The sequence below is a fragment of the Ostrinia furnacalis genome, unplaced genomic scaffold, assembly GCF_004193835.3.
Source record: "Ostrinia furnacalis isolate ACB-3 unplaced genomic scaffold, ASM419383v2 OfSCF0780, whole genome shotgun sequence".
NCBI classification, from domain to species: Eukaryota; Metazoa; Arthropoda; class Insecta; order Lepidoptera; family Crambidae; genus Ostrinia; species Ostrinia furnacalis.
Window position 1 is genome coordinate 945,687 of NW_021131019.1, and position 15,425 is coordinate 961,111.

The following is a 15,425-nucleotide window of genomic DNA, read 5'->3' on the forward strand; positions in this document are numbered from 1 at the left end:
CCGTGTGCCATAACTATGATCGCTTTCCATTTTGATTAGTTTACACTTTACACGAATCGTACACGAATCGGTGTACCGTGACTTCGCTGATTTATAACAAGCAGTCGACGGATGGATTCGAAAAATTGTAAAACGATTCCACATTAGGTTACATAGGGGTTGAAATAAATTGAACATTTTGTAGGGTTATGCCCAAAGTTCGAACTTTAGAGTTCTTTAAAATAATATTCCAGTCTCCAATGTCCATATAACTATGCAGATGGTTCTAGAAATGGTCAAATGCAATTTGAACAGTCTTAAAGCTTTTATGGCATAGTGAATTTGTGAATGTGACTATAACACTTACTGTCGAGCCATTTGGAGTCGTATTTCAGCGTGCGTTTGAAGGAGAACTCGCGTCGCCCTGTGGTGAGGTTGTGGAGGTCAGTCCTGAAGATGACGGTGTCAGCCTTGGTGAATTCTGCGTTGGTGCCGGAATACAGTGCCGGAAGACTGCCAGGGTTGCCTCGCTCGACCCATAGCGCCGTGGAGTTGTCTGCCGGGTCGTACGGACACTTCGCGACGCCCATTCCGATGCCGGGCACGTACTCGTGCCGGGGCAGGTGCGTTAGGTTCGACTGGAACAAAAGAGTAGCGTTTATTTTTATTGCCTACCCACTAGGTGTCGTCTTGTATTGCAGGTACAATATCGCTGATATATCGCCTCGCCGTATCGGCTGTACAATTTGTTACCGTCGTTTATAGGTTCGCCTGATTTCTATTGCTGTACAGTACAATTAAGCCGTGTGGTGACGGCAGAGTAGAATACATTTGTCACCAACCCCTACTCTTCCCGCGGGTGTCGTAAGAGGCGACTTAGGGACTACACATTAAACAGAGAATGGGCAGCAGCGCTCTCTGAAAAACATCAATCTTTTAAACTGCAATCTCCAACCCGCCTGCCTAGCGTGGAGATTATGGCAAAACCCTCCACTATAGTGGAGGAGGCTCATAGTCCAGCAGTGGACTGTAAAGGGCTGTTGATGATGACAGTACAATTACGGTTAGGATATGAGATACAATGTTGTTTGAGCTTATCTTTGAATTTAATAAGGTCTATATGGATGGAAAATAATGTAAAGCTTTGTCGTAGCCTCCTTTGTGTTATGTTGTATGTGTATAAAGTTATACGTAAAACAAACAAAATAGTCTGAAACATATTATTGGCGTATCGTGACACGCCGTACCTACCTAATAGGGAGAACAAATCCAAAATATTGTAGAATATTTTGGGGGCGATCACGTTCATTTTACGCGCCATTAATCAAAAATTTCACTAAAAATACAAACCTAACCGAATTTATGCGTTTCAAAGTCACTTACAGAACTGCCCGCCCCTGCAGCCCCCTACAACTCAACAACACATCTGCTATTAATTTTTCCAAAAAATTTATGTTCGTTTCACGTTGAACGCGATTTATTAACCGAAACTTATTATTTTGGAGGCGCTCGAGTTTTTTCGACGAGCCGTCCTCGGCGGATTCCTCTATTAGTATAATGCGATGGGTGGCGGTACGGTTTTCGAAATTATCATAAAATTACTAAATGTAGCATAAACGTGGGGTGGGCAGTGGCGGCGTCGTCGTGGATTGAGACTTTATGTAAATTTTAACGACGCTGCGACCATCGGGGCCACCTGTGCCGCCCTTCGCTCCGCCGCACCTGTCGAAAACCTATGCCGTTTTTATTTCAATAAGCCGAGGATTAAATTAGGCATGCAAGGACATGCCGCGGGCCCCCAAGGAGCGGGATTTTTCTTATTCTTGCTTCACGCTCGTGTTGGCAACCTATTGTGGCGCCCTAATGCGGTGGCTGGACACGCGGATGTAACGGACGGGCACAACTTTTGCTATTTACTCGCACACTACGATTAACATATTGGACTTTGCCTAGTAAATTTCGTTTAATGCAGTAGTTAAACTAAATCCTTATGTGAAATATGCAAGCGCAATGGCGTTATAAAGTTCATTAAGTCTAAAACTGTTTAACTAATTAGATAGGTACTAAAATTTTATTGATCCATTAAATTACTTTTATTAGCAACTTTTATGAATACAGCCTACTGGTATAAACCATGGTTTATGTGACCGAAAAATATTGTGTACAAAAACTTTAGGGTCAAAATTAGATGCGTTACCGTTTGTGCAAAGTTGGGGCACACGTAACAAAACATTTTAGCGCCGTGTGAGACAAAACTCCATTACGCGTCGGAAACCCTCGGCAAATACTTTAGAATCACACCAAATAGCAAACCACTTTGAATGGTGTATTATTTTGCGACAGAGCCGTAAGTCCGGGATAAATAAGCAAATGGATCGGACGGAAGCGCCCGGGGCGTTCGGAGCAAGAAAGTTTGCGGCCCGGCCCTCATTAGGCCATACTTTTGTTTGTTTACGAAATTAGCAGCTTTCAATGGCGGTGGCTGATGGGCGTCCATTGAATTTACAGTGAAAGGACCCGGACTTACCCAGTTTATGTAATTCGGTGTCAGGGATGCGATGTTTGGCGTCACGTTTGTATTGCTTCGGGAATTATTTCATTTTCAAACAAAACTTGGCTTGAACATTTCTTGTTTCTATTCAACATTCAATTAGATTTTTGTATCAAAATTTCATCTTACAGTAAAATTATATAATAATATGTGTAGAATGAAACACAAGTTAAAAAATAATTATATTATATTTAGTTTCAGCGGCGATCGGGTTATACCTAACAATCCACATTTTTCTGGCCAACAAAAATTAAGGCCAACAAAAACGATGGCCAGTTATTCTACATTCACCTGGTTGGTATCTGGTGCGTTTGCAAAATGGTTTCCCGATACGTCACGAGCGTATAGGGGGCGCTGGTATCGCTAAACGAGGAGATAAGGTCGCGATAGTTTCCCTTCAGCTCCCTTACAGTGTAAATAGGTCACCTGGTCAGATGCGCCGAGGTATTTCTAAGACGTTGTGAGACGACGCGACGTTCTTGTTTCTTTAAAAGATGTCCAATTGCTGCAACAACACGTTCTGACAAAGTTTTACTGGATGCCATTGTTAGCAAAGTAAGGAAGAAATTAAGTTTTAAGAGAACAATCAAAATTACATCATTGGAGTGTTAAAATGAGAAAGTATGGTATATATTTCCTTGTTTCTAAGGGCTTAAACTTCCAACTTTATTATTTGACAATAATATAGATTAAGTCTTGTATTTAATATAGGTACTTACAAAAATAATAGGAGACATAGGACCGGTGATAGGTTGGGAGAGGCCTTTGTCCAGCAGTGGAGGTCATTTGGTTGAAACGAACGATAGGGCAACATTTCCCGATTTCGCACTTGTTTAATTTCTTCCAATGTATTGAATAGAAGCTCACTTTTCCATAGAATTTATACACACACATTTTAAACAACAAAAAAGCGATTATAATCAAACTATAGCCAACTAATATCACCGCGCAAACATGTAGGCTGTCGTTCGACGTTAACTTCGAACGCACAAGGGATGAACGGGAACGGGACTAACTTCTGACGCGCGTCACTATCAGCTAATAGTGGCTCTGAGCGGAATTTATAAGCGCAATGTTGCTTTATGTTGTGAAACTATTTAGTGTGGTAGCGGGTAATGACATTCTGTTGAAGGACTTCCAGGCCTGGTGTTAATTTTATATTTTTTACATTTACGAGTAGAGTCAGTCGTACAGGAGATAAATTGCAGCGCTTAAGGAGCTTTCTAGTATTTATAGTACCTATTTTTGAGCAGGGTTAATTTTGTGGTCTAATTGAGTTTAAAGAATTTTTATTCTTTAACTTTTTAAAGATGTACTTTAATTTCAGTTAAAATGGTTACATGAAATTTCAATTTCACGTCTTATTTTATTTTTACTTAGATTACCAGACATAAATCAAGATAGAGAATTTAAAACACTGGCTCGCGAAGACTAGCCACGTTCAAGGCTAATTTAAATCAACTCCAGGAAGATCAGTATTTGTATCACAGAACGAAATATACATAATACATGCACCTCCATGTCTCGCTGGGCCCCAAGAGATGCAAAAGTCTGCATAATCAGAATGCTACCGAAGTTAGGAGCAGTAAGTTTTGAGAGGCCTGTACTCGTATCACTTGCATACAAAGCTCATTTTGCATTCCTAAAATAGAAATAAGCACAAGTTTAGCTCAAGTGTGACGGCAAAGTTCGCTTGACGTCGGGGAAGTGAGTAATGCTAATTACTTAGAAAATGTTTTAAATAAATGTTGGAGATTTTTATCTGAGTTGCCGGCGGCTTCGCTCAAACGATGTCCCCGGCAGACCCCCGGGAACTTTTGACCTGAATATTATGTATCCTATTATACAAGAATATAAAGACAAGGCAAATACAAGCCTGAAGAGCCCTTGTTTTTTGACAGATAATTCCCAGTACACGTTACTGTAATAAAATGTTATGGTTGACCTACTGACATTTGCACATTTGATATTAGACACAGCTCTTTTTATGACACAGTATACTTACAAAAAAGAGCTGAAACTTTATTAAGTTAAGCAATACTGTTGGGACATAAAGTAGTTTAAGATCAGAATGAAATAGTAGACAAAATAAATCTAGGTAATTCCCCTTATCGCTCAGGTATCACAAGTAATTAACGTCATAATGTAAGGTGAAGGTAATTAAAACTGCCAATCCGAAGCCATAAAATAAAGGAGATAACAGTCGTAAAGCTTCGACGATATAGGTCCCTAATTCGGGACGGCTAGGTGCACCTGCACCCGTGATATATGGCGCCGTATAGTGTAAAGGAGCGTGTTCGCTATAACATTCGTGTGTAAGCGTTGGGATAGAACATTCGTGTAGTGACGTAGGCGGCGAATCTTCTTGTCGTGATTTTTTTTATCAGGCTTTACTTAAGCCACCCGAAGTCCAGGGAGATCATAAACCATCATGTTGACACCATGAAATCGAAATAGATGACCGTCTCAGACTTTAAACTATAATTTGGATGATAAAATATTGTATAAATAGATACCTTTATTCGTGTCTGATATACTTAAATACAAATTAATGCACCCCAATTGGCGGATTCATAACTAATGAAGGTTATCCCAACAAGATCTGCATATTAAGTTCGCGAACCTCATATAGATAAGTTGTGCTCGCTTTTACCAATGTATACCCACCCTTAAGTTATTTGTTGCCGTGTAAGCCACTCATGATATTTTTTGTTCCGCAAAAAATATAACCATTTTAGTTCAAAAAACTGCATTCTACGGTTTAAGCTAAAAGCTTTTTATATTTTATCCAATTTGCAAACTTATGCAAACAGTAAAACTCAACTATTTTATGATCCTACAAATAGCTAAAGTACGGAATGGTGGAAATAAAAATTGAAGACATTAAGGTAAACATAGACTTGCCTTACTCGTAACATGGACTGTAATTACGAAGAATAATTATACAGGAACGGTTGAAGTAGCGCCGAAGCAAAACAACTACATTTGCAGTTGATTAAAAATGTAAGCGCATATTATGGGCACTCGAAACTGTCTGTAACGTGCACTCGCTATTAAGTTTTACGATGAGTACCGCAGCGAATAAAAACCGCTGTAGGTACGGTACCTCTGCATATGCTATGAACCAGACCTGGATAAAGTCACTGAGAAGCGTATTCATAGGCCAGGAGAGTAAAAAATATAACCCTCTTCTGCCGTAAGCCGGTAAAACCGTAGGTATTGTTTTTTACTTTAAAGTACCAAGTACCTAACAAACTGAGCTTTTTCGAAAGCCGTTTCTCCTACTTACAAAATGTTAATTTCAATACGGGTTCGGTTTACAAATTCCTATGTGGTAGAATAGATCTTCAAATATCTATGTAGAGTCGTGCAACGTGCATAGGTGCAAGATATTCGTACTTAACGATGGATTATAAAGCTATTTCCCGAAGTGCACTCAACGCAGATGCACGTCGCTGCCGTAATTGACAATAGCATCAATATAGAGTCAAGATACTCGTAAAGACCCTTTCAAATAGACGAGACTTTTACGAGAACTTCCTCGTGCTGTCAGGTGTCAATCGAGTCGACTTATTCAATATCGGTTTCACCTGATATCGCAGAAATAATATCGGAAAATGAATAGATGGAACGAACATGATAACCTTATTTAAAAGGAACGAGAGGACCCGTTTCAATACTCATGTGAATTGACAGATTCGGTATTCGATTTTATTACGCGTCGAACTTTTTCAGGTAAACAACTTAAGATAGAAAATGCCATATTAAAAAAGCAACCACTGCTTGTAAAAAAACAATCAGAAAGTTGGGAACATTATCAAAAGTACAAAACAAAAGCATTTACCCTTTATCCATGTTAACCATGCAAAGGCAAATCTGCGATTGTAGTACTTGAGAGGCGAACTTTTTGCGGAGTTGTTATGGCAAAGTCTATAGGAAAGCTCTCGAAGTTCGTACGTCTAAACTTTCAAGTATATGTACACTGCTCCAAGTTGGAAACTTATTTTAGGCCATAAAAGTTTTTATGTAGGTTTGTGAAAGCTGGATTACTTTGCGAATGTTTGCGGATAACAGTCTACCGTGGACATTATTGTGACAAGATATAGGCTAAGTTCAAACGTGTATGTACTCTACATTTTGTTGCAGCTTTCTTAGGGCGATTATACTCGTTCAGTATATGGATAATTAAATTATTGATTTTCTTTCGTGATTGCTTAGAGGGTGAATTATTAATTTAGGAACGAAGCAGTTGATGGTTCGCCACTTTATTGCATCAAAATCGATATAGAAGTTAGAACATTTCAGGCACTGGTTAAGTGCCTCTAGCTAGACAATGCACCATTTATCAGTTTTCGGCCCTATTTCGTGATATTGTCAATTGAGATATTATAGCAATTTAATCGAAACGAGAAAGAAGCAAGAATTAAAATTCACGAAGTTTGTTTAAAAAAACATTGTTTACGTTACTTTGCAAATTGTTGCTATACCTTATCCGAGCAAGATCAATACGCTAAAGACATTACAACCATTCCCGTAATAAAACAATGACCGAAAACAATCGCTCAGTTCCAATGCATTAGGCAAACATTTAACCGAAAAGAACGAGCGCAAAAACGAACCGCTCGTTTGTTACGGCTCCTGCAAATAACAATAGAGCAATTTGTACCTTGGCTGATTTAAAACACATCGCGTTCGTCTTGTTCGGATAAAAATGCGATAAGCCAGCTTATTGATTGTGCCCATTTAAATTGAAAACGCTGGATCTGTTTGCGTCACAGAAATTAAATGAAAGAATCACGGTGTGATCCCGTAATGCGCCTGAGTGGCATTAAATCAGATGAATGGCGTCGAATTAATGCTTACCTGTGTTTTATTTTATGCCAGGCGTTATCGCTTGGTCTTTCTCAAGTATTCGTAATGAGCTTTTGTTTATCCGATTTTAAATGGAGTAAGTGGAATTGTTGCTTTTTGGTTTTACTGAATTCTGAAGAATTAGGGTAATAGGATTTGCTGATACCGTTTTAGATAATAAAACATGTTAATAGTAAACCATTTTTTCACTGCGAGTGTGTGACTTAGTATTTATATTAATTGGGATATTATGAATTGCTTACTATGGCCCTGTGGTTTATTAGATAGGTACTGAATTTTTTTATGCATAACAAGGCAGGTTAGTGTGTCGGATTATAGTGTATGTTACACAAGAATCTAATTAATTCACTCAAGTTTTTTCTAAGATCTTTTGTTGAACTCCAAATAAAACAACATAATTTAATGACGTCAATACAACGTTACAACCGTTGTAGCAGTTCGGTTATTGAACGTTAAAAGTTAAAGTGATTCTGTAGCAATTCCATCGAAACCCCGAAAAGCAATCGGCGTCAAATCGTTCAGCGAACGGCAAAAAGTTCGGAATAAACTTTGAAAGGCGATTTGTCGAATAATAAGAAACAGAATTGCCCTTGAACGTTGATAAAAACTCGCGAAACAAGCCACGTCATTTGTTTCCAATACGCGTTCAATCGGACGGTCATTTGTAACGGAATAGATACAACCGCGGTGCACTAGGGCTGCCGCGATACACTTTTCAGATTTGTAAACAAGTTTTATGTTACAAATATTCTTCCTTGTTTCTTGCTTCTAAAAGTTGAGTTATTTATGTCTAAATTAATAAACCTACACATTTCTGAAAAGGATGTAGCATGTAAATAAATAAATATATCTTATGAAGGATAATTTTATCACCATAATGTAGTCTGATGTGATGACGAAGTTAGGTTTGCTATCTATTATCTTCGGTTAAATGTTGGCATTATGATACATTTTCTATTTTATTAAGAAGCATATTATTTTCGATCACAACATTTTTGGAGCCAAATTAATTAATTAACAAAAACATCATGAACATGCTTGTTAAATGAAGGTGAAGGTTACAAATTCACGTATTTAACGCGGTTTTGATCCTTGTACGAAATATTCACCACTGACATAGATTTCTTTTTATTTGTAACCCTATCTAGAGCAAATACGCGCGCCGGCTATATGCGCCCGCGACGCAGCGCGTATCAATCCCTCACATGCGATTTCACCCAATTTTTGAAACTGACGCGACCCCTGCCGGGGAGTGAGCGCATTACTCAACTCCCAGATTAGCACTCAGTCTCATGCCTGCGGTTTACGAGATTGGACTTTGTTGTAGTTTTATATCAAAAGATAAGAATATTATTTGAATGCTTATAGCAGTAAACTTATGCTTCAGATTCCATTTCAGTTGAAAAATAAACATTAATATGATTCTAAAAACTACAATCCACTACAGCAATAACTATGCAAATCGCAAGAACAGCAAATGTCTGAAATATTAAGTAATTCCAGTGCTGCAAAACTATTGTTGCTTGAACATTGAAATGGAATAAAAGCCTTTGTATTTAAATCGAATCTCAATTGCTGATGCTTTAGAAGATATGAAAGTAAAACAAATCAGTTTTGAAAGGGAATTAAGACGGTCCGCGCTTGAATCGAGGACTATCTCTGTTTTCGCAGTGCTCTGTACAATGGCCGGATCACGCCCCATCCCGTTTCCCCACAAACCGGGAGTAATATATTTTCAATTTTTGGCGTTCTATTACATTGAGTATTTGACTTATAATAGGATTTATCACCACCGCAGAAATGTCTGGAATAAATCATGCGACGCGTGGAAAATGCAACTTGCAATTTTTCCCGCTCACAACTTAAATTAGGTACTTAATATGACGTGTCATTGATTTCAGATTACCTCATTTATGGATGCTCGTAAAAAGTTGATTTTCTCAAATCTGAATACTTTCGTTATGACTCGTAAAAACTTTTGATTACGTATTAACTCACAGCCAGTTTACGATTAACGTAAAGACTTTACTATGTTGTAATTTACTTTCTTGACATTAATATTTACATGGATTATGAAACAAAGGCTCTGCTTTGAGATTGCTCCAAAATTTTCAGTTTTATGGCCAATAAAAACCTATTCCACGTCTACACCGTTTTCGTGAAACTCAACATATTTACAAGGGTTGCTGTACCGTTGTGCCAAACAATGCGTAAAACATTATTTGATTTTCATACCCTTTTCATGTTCAAACTTGTCTGTATGCGGATTCGTTCTTATCTGAGGCGGAAGGGTGCCGTCTGAGGTTCCAGCAGGATGCATCCGTGTTTACAATACATTTTATGTGCAATAAACCCGTCCTATGTACACTTTAAACCGCGAATTTGTAATAAGATTATAAAAATTCGCCCGCTTCGGAGGTGATAAAACGTGCGAGGGGTCAAAATGGCCGGCGATATGTCATTATGATTATAGAGTCAGCCAGACCCCTAGCCGTTTTATGTATATTTTCCATTTTTGGGTAGGTTATATCAATTTTAGCTAGCGTTTATTCTTTTTATTATACTTTACAGTAAATGAGTTTTAGTAGGTACAACATTACCCACAATAAAATACAGCAGAATATTACTTACTGTTTAAAAAAGAAATAATACTGGTAATTTATTTGTTGTGTTACTACCTCAACATACCTCAATTTCAACGGAACACATCCTAAGTATCGATTAAAATTCTCATAAACGTTCATTCATCGAGGCGCCTCAACCCTCCAATACACCTCTCTCACGACCATAAAAGCAGATGACCTGCTAACTAATAAACGGCTATGACTAAACTATTGGGGTACCGAAGTCACTGCCGAACTCTAAAAGCGGTCGTTGAAAAACACGATAAACCGTGTGAAGGGTCAGACCCACTATACATCATAAAATTATATGAAAGTCAGACGCAGGAAAAGTGAGGTGAGGACGCGGCCTGAATTATTGCGGGCTGCTTTCGATACCTATTGTAAAGCGCTTTACGACTTTAAAAATAATTTCATGGAAATAACGGCACTTATCGGACCGGACGGACGCTCGGAACCGAGTGCAAATAATAAATCTAGTTATAATGACACGATATTTTACCTAAAACTTTGGTACCAAATAGAATTTTCACTGTTTAAAATGTTGTATGAATTTTCGTGAAGTTGATGTTTGGTTGCTTCCTTATTTGGGATGATAATTTTATTGTACAGGGTGTAAATAACAATAATAGGTACTCGTATAATGTTAAAAGTGTTGAAAAATTCTTATTTTATCACGAATATTTTCAGTAAAATTCATGAATTGGAAATTACAATAAATGTCCTCAATAGAGTCGTTCGTTTAGAAGACGCAATGCGAATTTCGAATTCGTACCTTCGATTTATTCGGATTCACAGTTTGTTGACGCATGAAAGGGTTATCAATCAGTGCTGCAGTGTTAGAGGAAACAAAACATTTTTAAAATTAAATACTACCTTTGTGTATTATTATTCTCACGTCTATGTCGTTTTATCTAAAATAGTTATCTATAAAATCTTAAATCATAAAAAGAACCAAACACCTAGCTAAGCCATTTTGATAGCTTTCTTAAAAGTAGCGATAAAAATTTTACTAACACATAATTTCTTATCTGGTTTCCATAGCCACGTTACCAATAAGAATTCCCTCCCTCGATAGCATAGAAATCCTTTCGGATAGCATGAGGAAATCACAGGGAAATCCCGTCGACGACTTGAAACCGTCTTACGGCATCATTCGAAATCACTGTCCGTGAAATTTGCCGTCTCCGCGCCCGAGCTGTGGCGTTGCAGATGCACGCTACAGTTCGCGCCAGTAGAAGCCGACAATTTGTCAACGAATTTTGATAAATATTGATCCAAGTATAAAACGTACCGACAATTTTGTAAACGAATTATGACAAAGATCGACTCAAATATAAAATGTAATTAGCAGATGAACCGGAGCTTCTGTACAGTTATTAATAATTAGTAATAAATAATCACTGGTTGCTGAGACATTGGCTTAGCCTAGTGCAAAGCTGTATATCACACTGTACTAGTCCATTTGCAAATAACGTTTATTATTATTAAATGGAGCTTAGGTACTTTCACCGTATCCTTTACATAATTTCACTTTGCAAGCAACTTACTCATATAAGTTCACTTGATACATAGACAGCTTGGTATCAATGTTATTCAGCTTTATTTGTTACAAAAATTGCCAGTTTCTATTGGCGCACTATTAAATTGCTATTTAGAATTGGAATCCACGATCATTTGAAAGAATTCCATGGATTCGCAATTGAAAGGAAAGTTTTTATACTCAATCAATTCCGGTCTGCTACCTTGGCGATCTGCTTAGTATGTTACGTTATTTGACGCTTAAAACAACATATTTAAATAATTGAAGATAATATAGCAAAATAGTTAAAGAGTAAAACGTACAAACTAGAAGCAACGGCCAACAAAGGCCTTCTAAAGTCGTTAAATACCTATTTAACATTTTAATTTTAATTGGCCTTATGATTTCTCAAAATACCTATAGTATCTTGTCTATCAGACAATAAAGTTCTTGAACACAAAATTGCATTGCAACAGGTTCTTACAATTCGCGTTTCCTGTCTTATAATCTAAAGCCACACATCTAAGAACAGCAAGCGCCCTCAACTAAAGAGATGTGATGTTGATCCGTATGTACGACATGTGGACCTGTGGAGCCCTGGCAGCGGTCCAAGGTTCATGCGGATCAGCTCGAGCGAGAGCCTCCAGATAATGGCTGCTGTTGATGACTGACGATTTGACGCCAGAAAGGTTGTAGATAGAGATCTGTGACGAACTCTAAAATAAGGCAGAGAGAGAATCAATTTGTTGAAAGGGACAATGTACGTAGATAATATTAATTCATAAACTTTTTAAATGGCAGCAAAAATTAGGTTAAGATCGCGTGGTAACGAGGCGCCTTCTATTGTGGATGGCACGGTCTTCAAGACGTATTGTTTTGTCCAGTTAAGCAATATACTTGGGTAAGTATGTTATGTATTTAATGTACCTAATAATTATAATTATCACTCAAAGATTAGATACATAAAAGTACAACTATTCTCTTTTTATTTTTCAAGTGACAAAGTTACAGTTTGAGAGAAAATACGGCAATCATTATGCCCATCATGGCCTACCAATTTGTAAGTCAAGGTGATTTATTTATTTATTTAGATACCAATAGCGTTACACAGATATAACATTGACAATAAATAGACTAGGTAACAGCCAATAATGACTCTAATTTTCATAGTATTGGAAATTATAGACTCACTCGGGTATTTGGTGACCTCGAAATGATCTATGAATAAAACTTGTCATGAATTTGAAAACGCTAGTGAATCATTCAGTCTAGTTTAGTACATCTAGTATATCATTTGTTCACGTCACGATAAGCGGCCGAATCTGTTGCGCCTGGCGCATCTCCAAGTGTGGGGCGAATCAGTTCAAGAGGGTTACGAGTTTGGACATAATAGTTTGTGTCGACACGTGAAGTATATTTTCTTTTTTGCAGTTCATTTTACGATTGGATACACGCGAATATACACTTACGTATAGTAATAATTAAGTTGATGTCCGATATGAATGAGCACGTTTTAGCAGCGTAGGTGTTCATAGCCGAACGCGCTTTTGGCAACTACCATTATCTGCGCAAATTCCTTACGCATGAGAGCGCATCCATAGTTCCCCGACGCTACAACGTTAAGCTAGCGCTACGAGAACGTTAACCGTAGTCTCGTAGTATCAGAGAACCGATCGCTTACTACGTCAAACTCTACGCGTGCTACGAATGCTGTAGCAAGAGAAATTGCTGAAAGTATGTAATATAGGGCGTGAGGGAAAAGTTCTTATTTTAAACTGTGTGTATTTAAGGATTATGTGAAAATGTTTCTGTTTTATTGTGTACGATGGCGTTAATTTATGCAAATGTACCCAAAATTTTAACAACACATTAACGCTGTTAAGCTTCTAAACGGTACAACTTTTTTATATTTACTGTAGGTGCTGTATCATGTAATAATGATTCAAGAGAGACTAATGACAATGTTCAAGCCTATGACTGGTCTAAATATGAAAACTATCCATCTAAGGTTTTGTCTCAATCGGGATTACACAACAAAGCAGTTGTAGTTTAGAGTTCATTCAGAAGAGAAAAAATATTAGTATTTGTTTGGCAAAAAGACACAATCTGTCCCATACGCCCTGTATATTTTTATGTATGTTAAAAATGTGTACTCACGTATAACACCCAGTCCTTGGGGCTGTGTGCGTTGGTACCGCACACATACAAGCGGGACCCGTCGCCCATCGGCTGGATCACGCGCACGTGGTTGCGGCAGTCGAAGTGCTGGAACATAACAACGTGTTAATTCATGGCAAATTAATTACAAGAAACATGTGAGGTATAGTCGATTAATGTTTTATTATATGCTAGTTAAATTAAGCCATTAAATACGTAGTTTGGAGCGAACTATTTCTATCACAAGGGTTTTTAATGCATAAATTGTCATGTGCAGCGAGAGAGCGCGCGAGACGCTTTAATTTAGACCATAAAAGTGGCACACAAAATGAATCTTTTTCCGGTAACCACGCAAGAGTAAATTTATTAAAATAGACCAGCAACGAGCGAGACCAAAATGGAGGGAATCGAATTTATTTACTAAATACCCCGGGCGAAATTCGTTGGAATAATAGTGATTCGCGAAGTACGAGTGTGTATGAGTGTTCACAGGCCGTGATTATGCAAATTTGCGTCCAACATAAATATTAAACGGTGCATTAATATTCGGAACGACAGAAATAATGCATCGCTCGTCCGCGGACAAAGCATCCCGCTCAACTGGCCTGTGCAGTTCATTTCGGCGCAAAACTGATTAATCTTTCAAAAAACTGAACACGTCTGCTTGGTACTGACAGTTTGGGCGAACTTAATTTTTAATAAAATATTTTCATGTTGATTATTTTAAAATTTCAGGTATTAAAGTAAAACCGAAGAAAAAAATTTGAAATTCCTAAGAATTTACTTTCGAAAGTTTTTTTTTATATTAGTGCTACTGAAATGCTGTGTCAAACCGTCATTTTAATATGCCCGTTCGGAGAATCTTATTTTTTTTTTCAAAATAACGGACCTTTACAGATTCAAAAGGCAGTTTTCACAATTATTAGGAAATACTGAGCATTTTTTTTTAAATAACATAAAAATAGAAGAAAAGCCAAGTAGGTCTACCTAAGTACTGCCAAGATCAAAAGTACATAACGAAACAAAACTGACCGCAGTCACTCAAGCCGCACGAGAATCATCAAGGCATTTGACAAAAGCGTTGCAGGTATTGTCTATGTCGCAGATTGGGCGGTCGCCGCGGTTGCCCTGGGATTGAAACTAATTTTCTGCACGTCAGCCCGCACTGGGCGCCACTGTCGCATACCGAAACACAAATGGAATAGAAAAATGACGCCAACATATTTCCAAGAGGATATATTTATGACCTCAGACCCGCCGCTGTGTAGATTCCGAGTATTAGGGACGTTTTCAAGGAAATAACGTGGGAGTAAATCATGTGCAAAGGACTAACAATGGACTCATTGTTGCTGTAAGTCAAGAAATATTAGGCGTAACGTAACGCTTACTGAATTGTAAATGGATATTTCGAAGATTCAGAGCAGGTCGAATAATATCCGAGTACTCAATCACATTAAATTCTGTACATTGCATTTTCAAGTAAAAGCATTTTTATTTTTAGCATTATTATGAAACGCAAAATGTTCGTTAATTTGGCAACTTAACGAGGTTCCGTACCTGTCTAAAATTATGGAGCTGTGATACGTAATTAATTGGTTAAATCGTTTATTTTGCAGCCAGCTATATTTGGTACAATAAATTATTGTATTAAGGGTCGACGCTGCAGAATTAAAGCGGGCAGAGTTCTAATAGGCGTATAATATTAACGCAGTGGCCACACGTA

At 37.8% G+C, this 15,425-nt stretch overlaps 1 protein-coding gene across 1 annotated transcript in view; it reads right to left on the bottom strand.

Moving 5' to 3' along the window:
• Sema2a (Semaphorin 2a) overlaps positions 1 to 15,425 on the bottom strand; it is a 114,808-nt gene that overhangs the window by 29,002 nt on the left and 70,381 nt on the right. Inside the window, exons 6-7 of the mRNA XM_028300708.1 lie at positions 13,703 to 13,810; positions 347 to 617 (exon numbers count right to left, since the gene is read on the bottom strand). Of these exons, the coding sequence (XP_028156509.1) occupies positions 347 to 617; positions 13,703 to 13,810 (379 nt within the window). The remainder of the gene's footprint in view (positions 1 to 346; positions 618 to 13,702; positions 13,811 to 15,425) is intronic.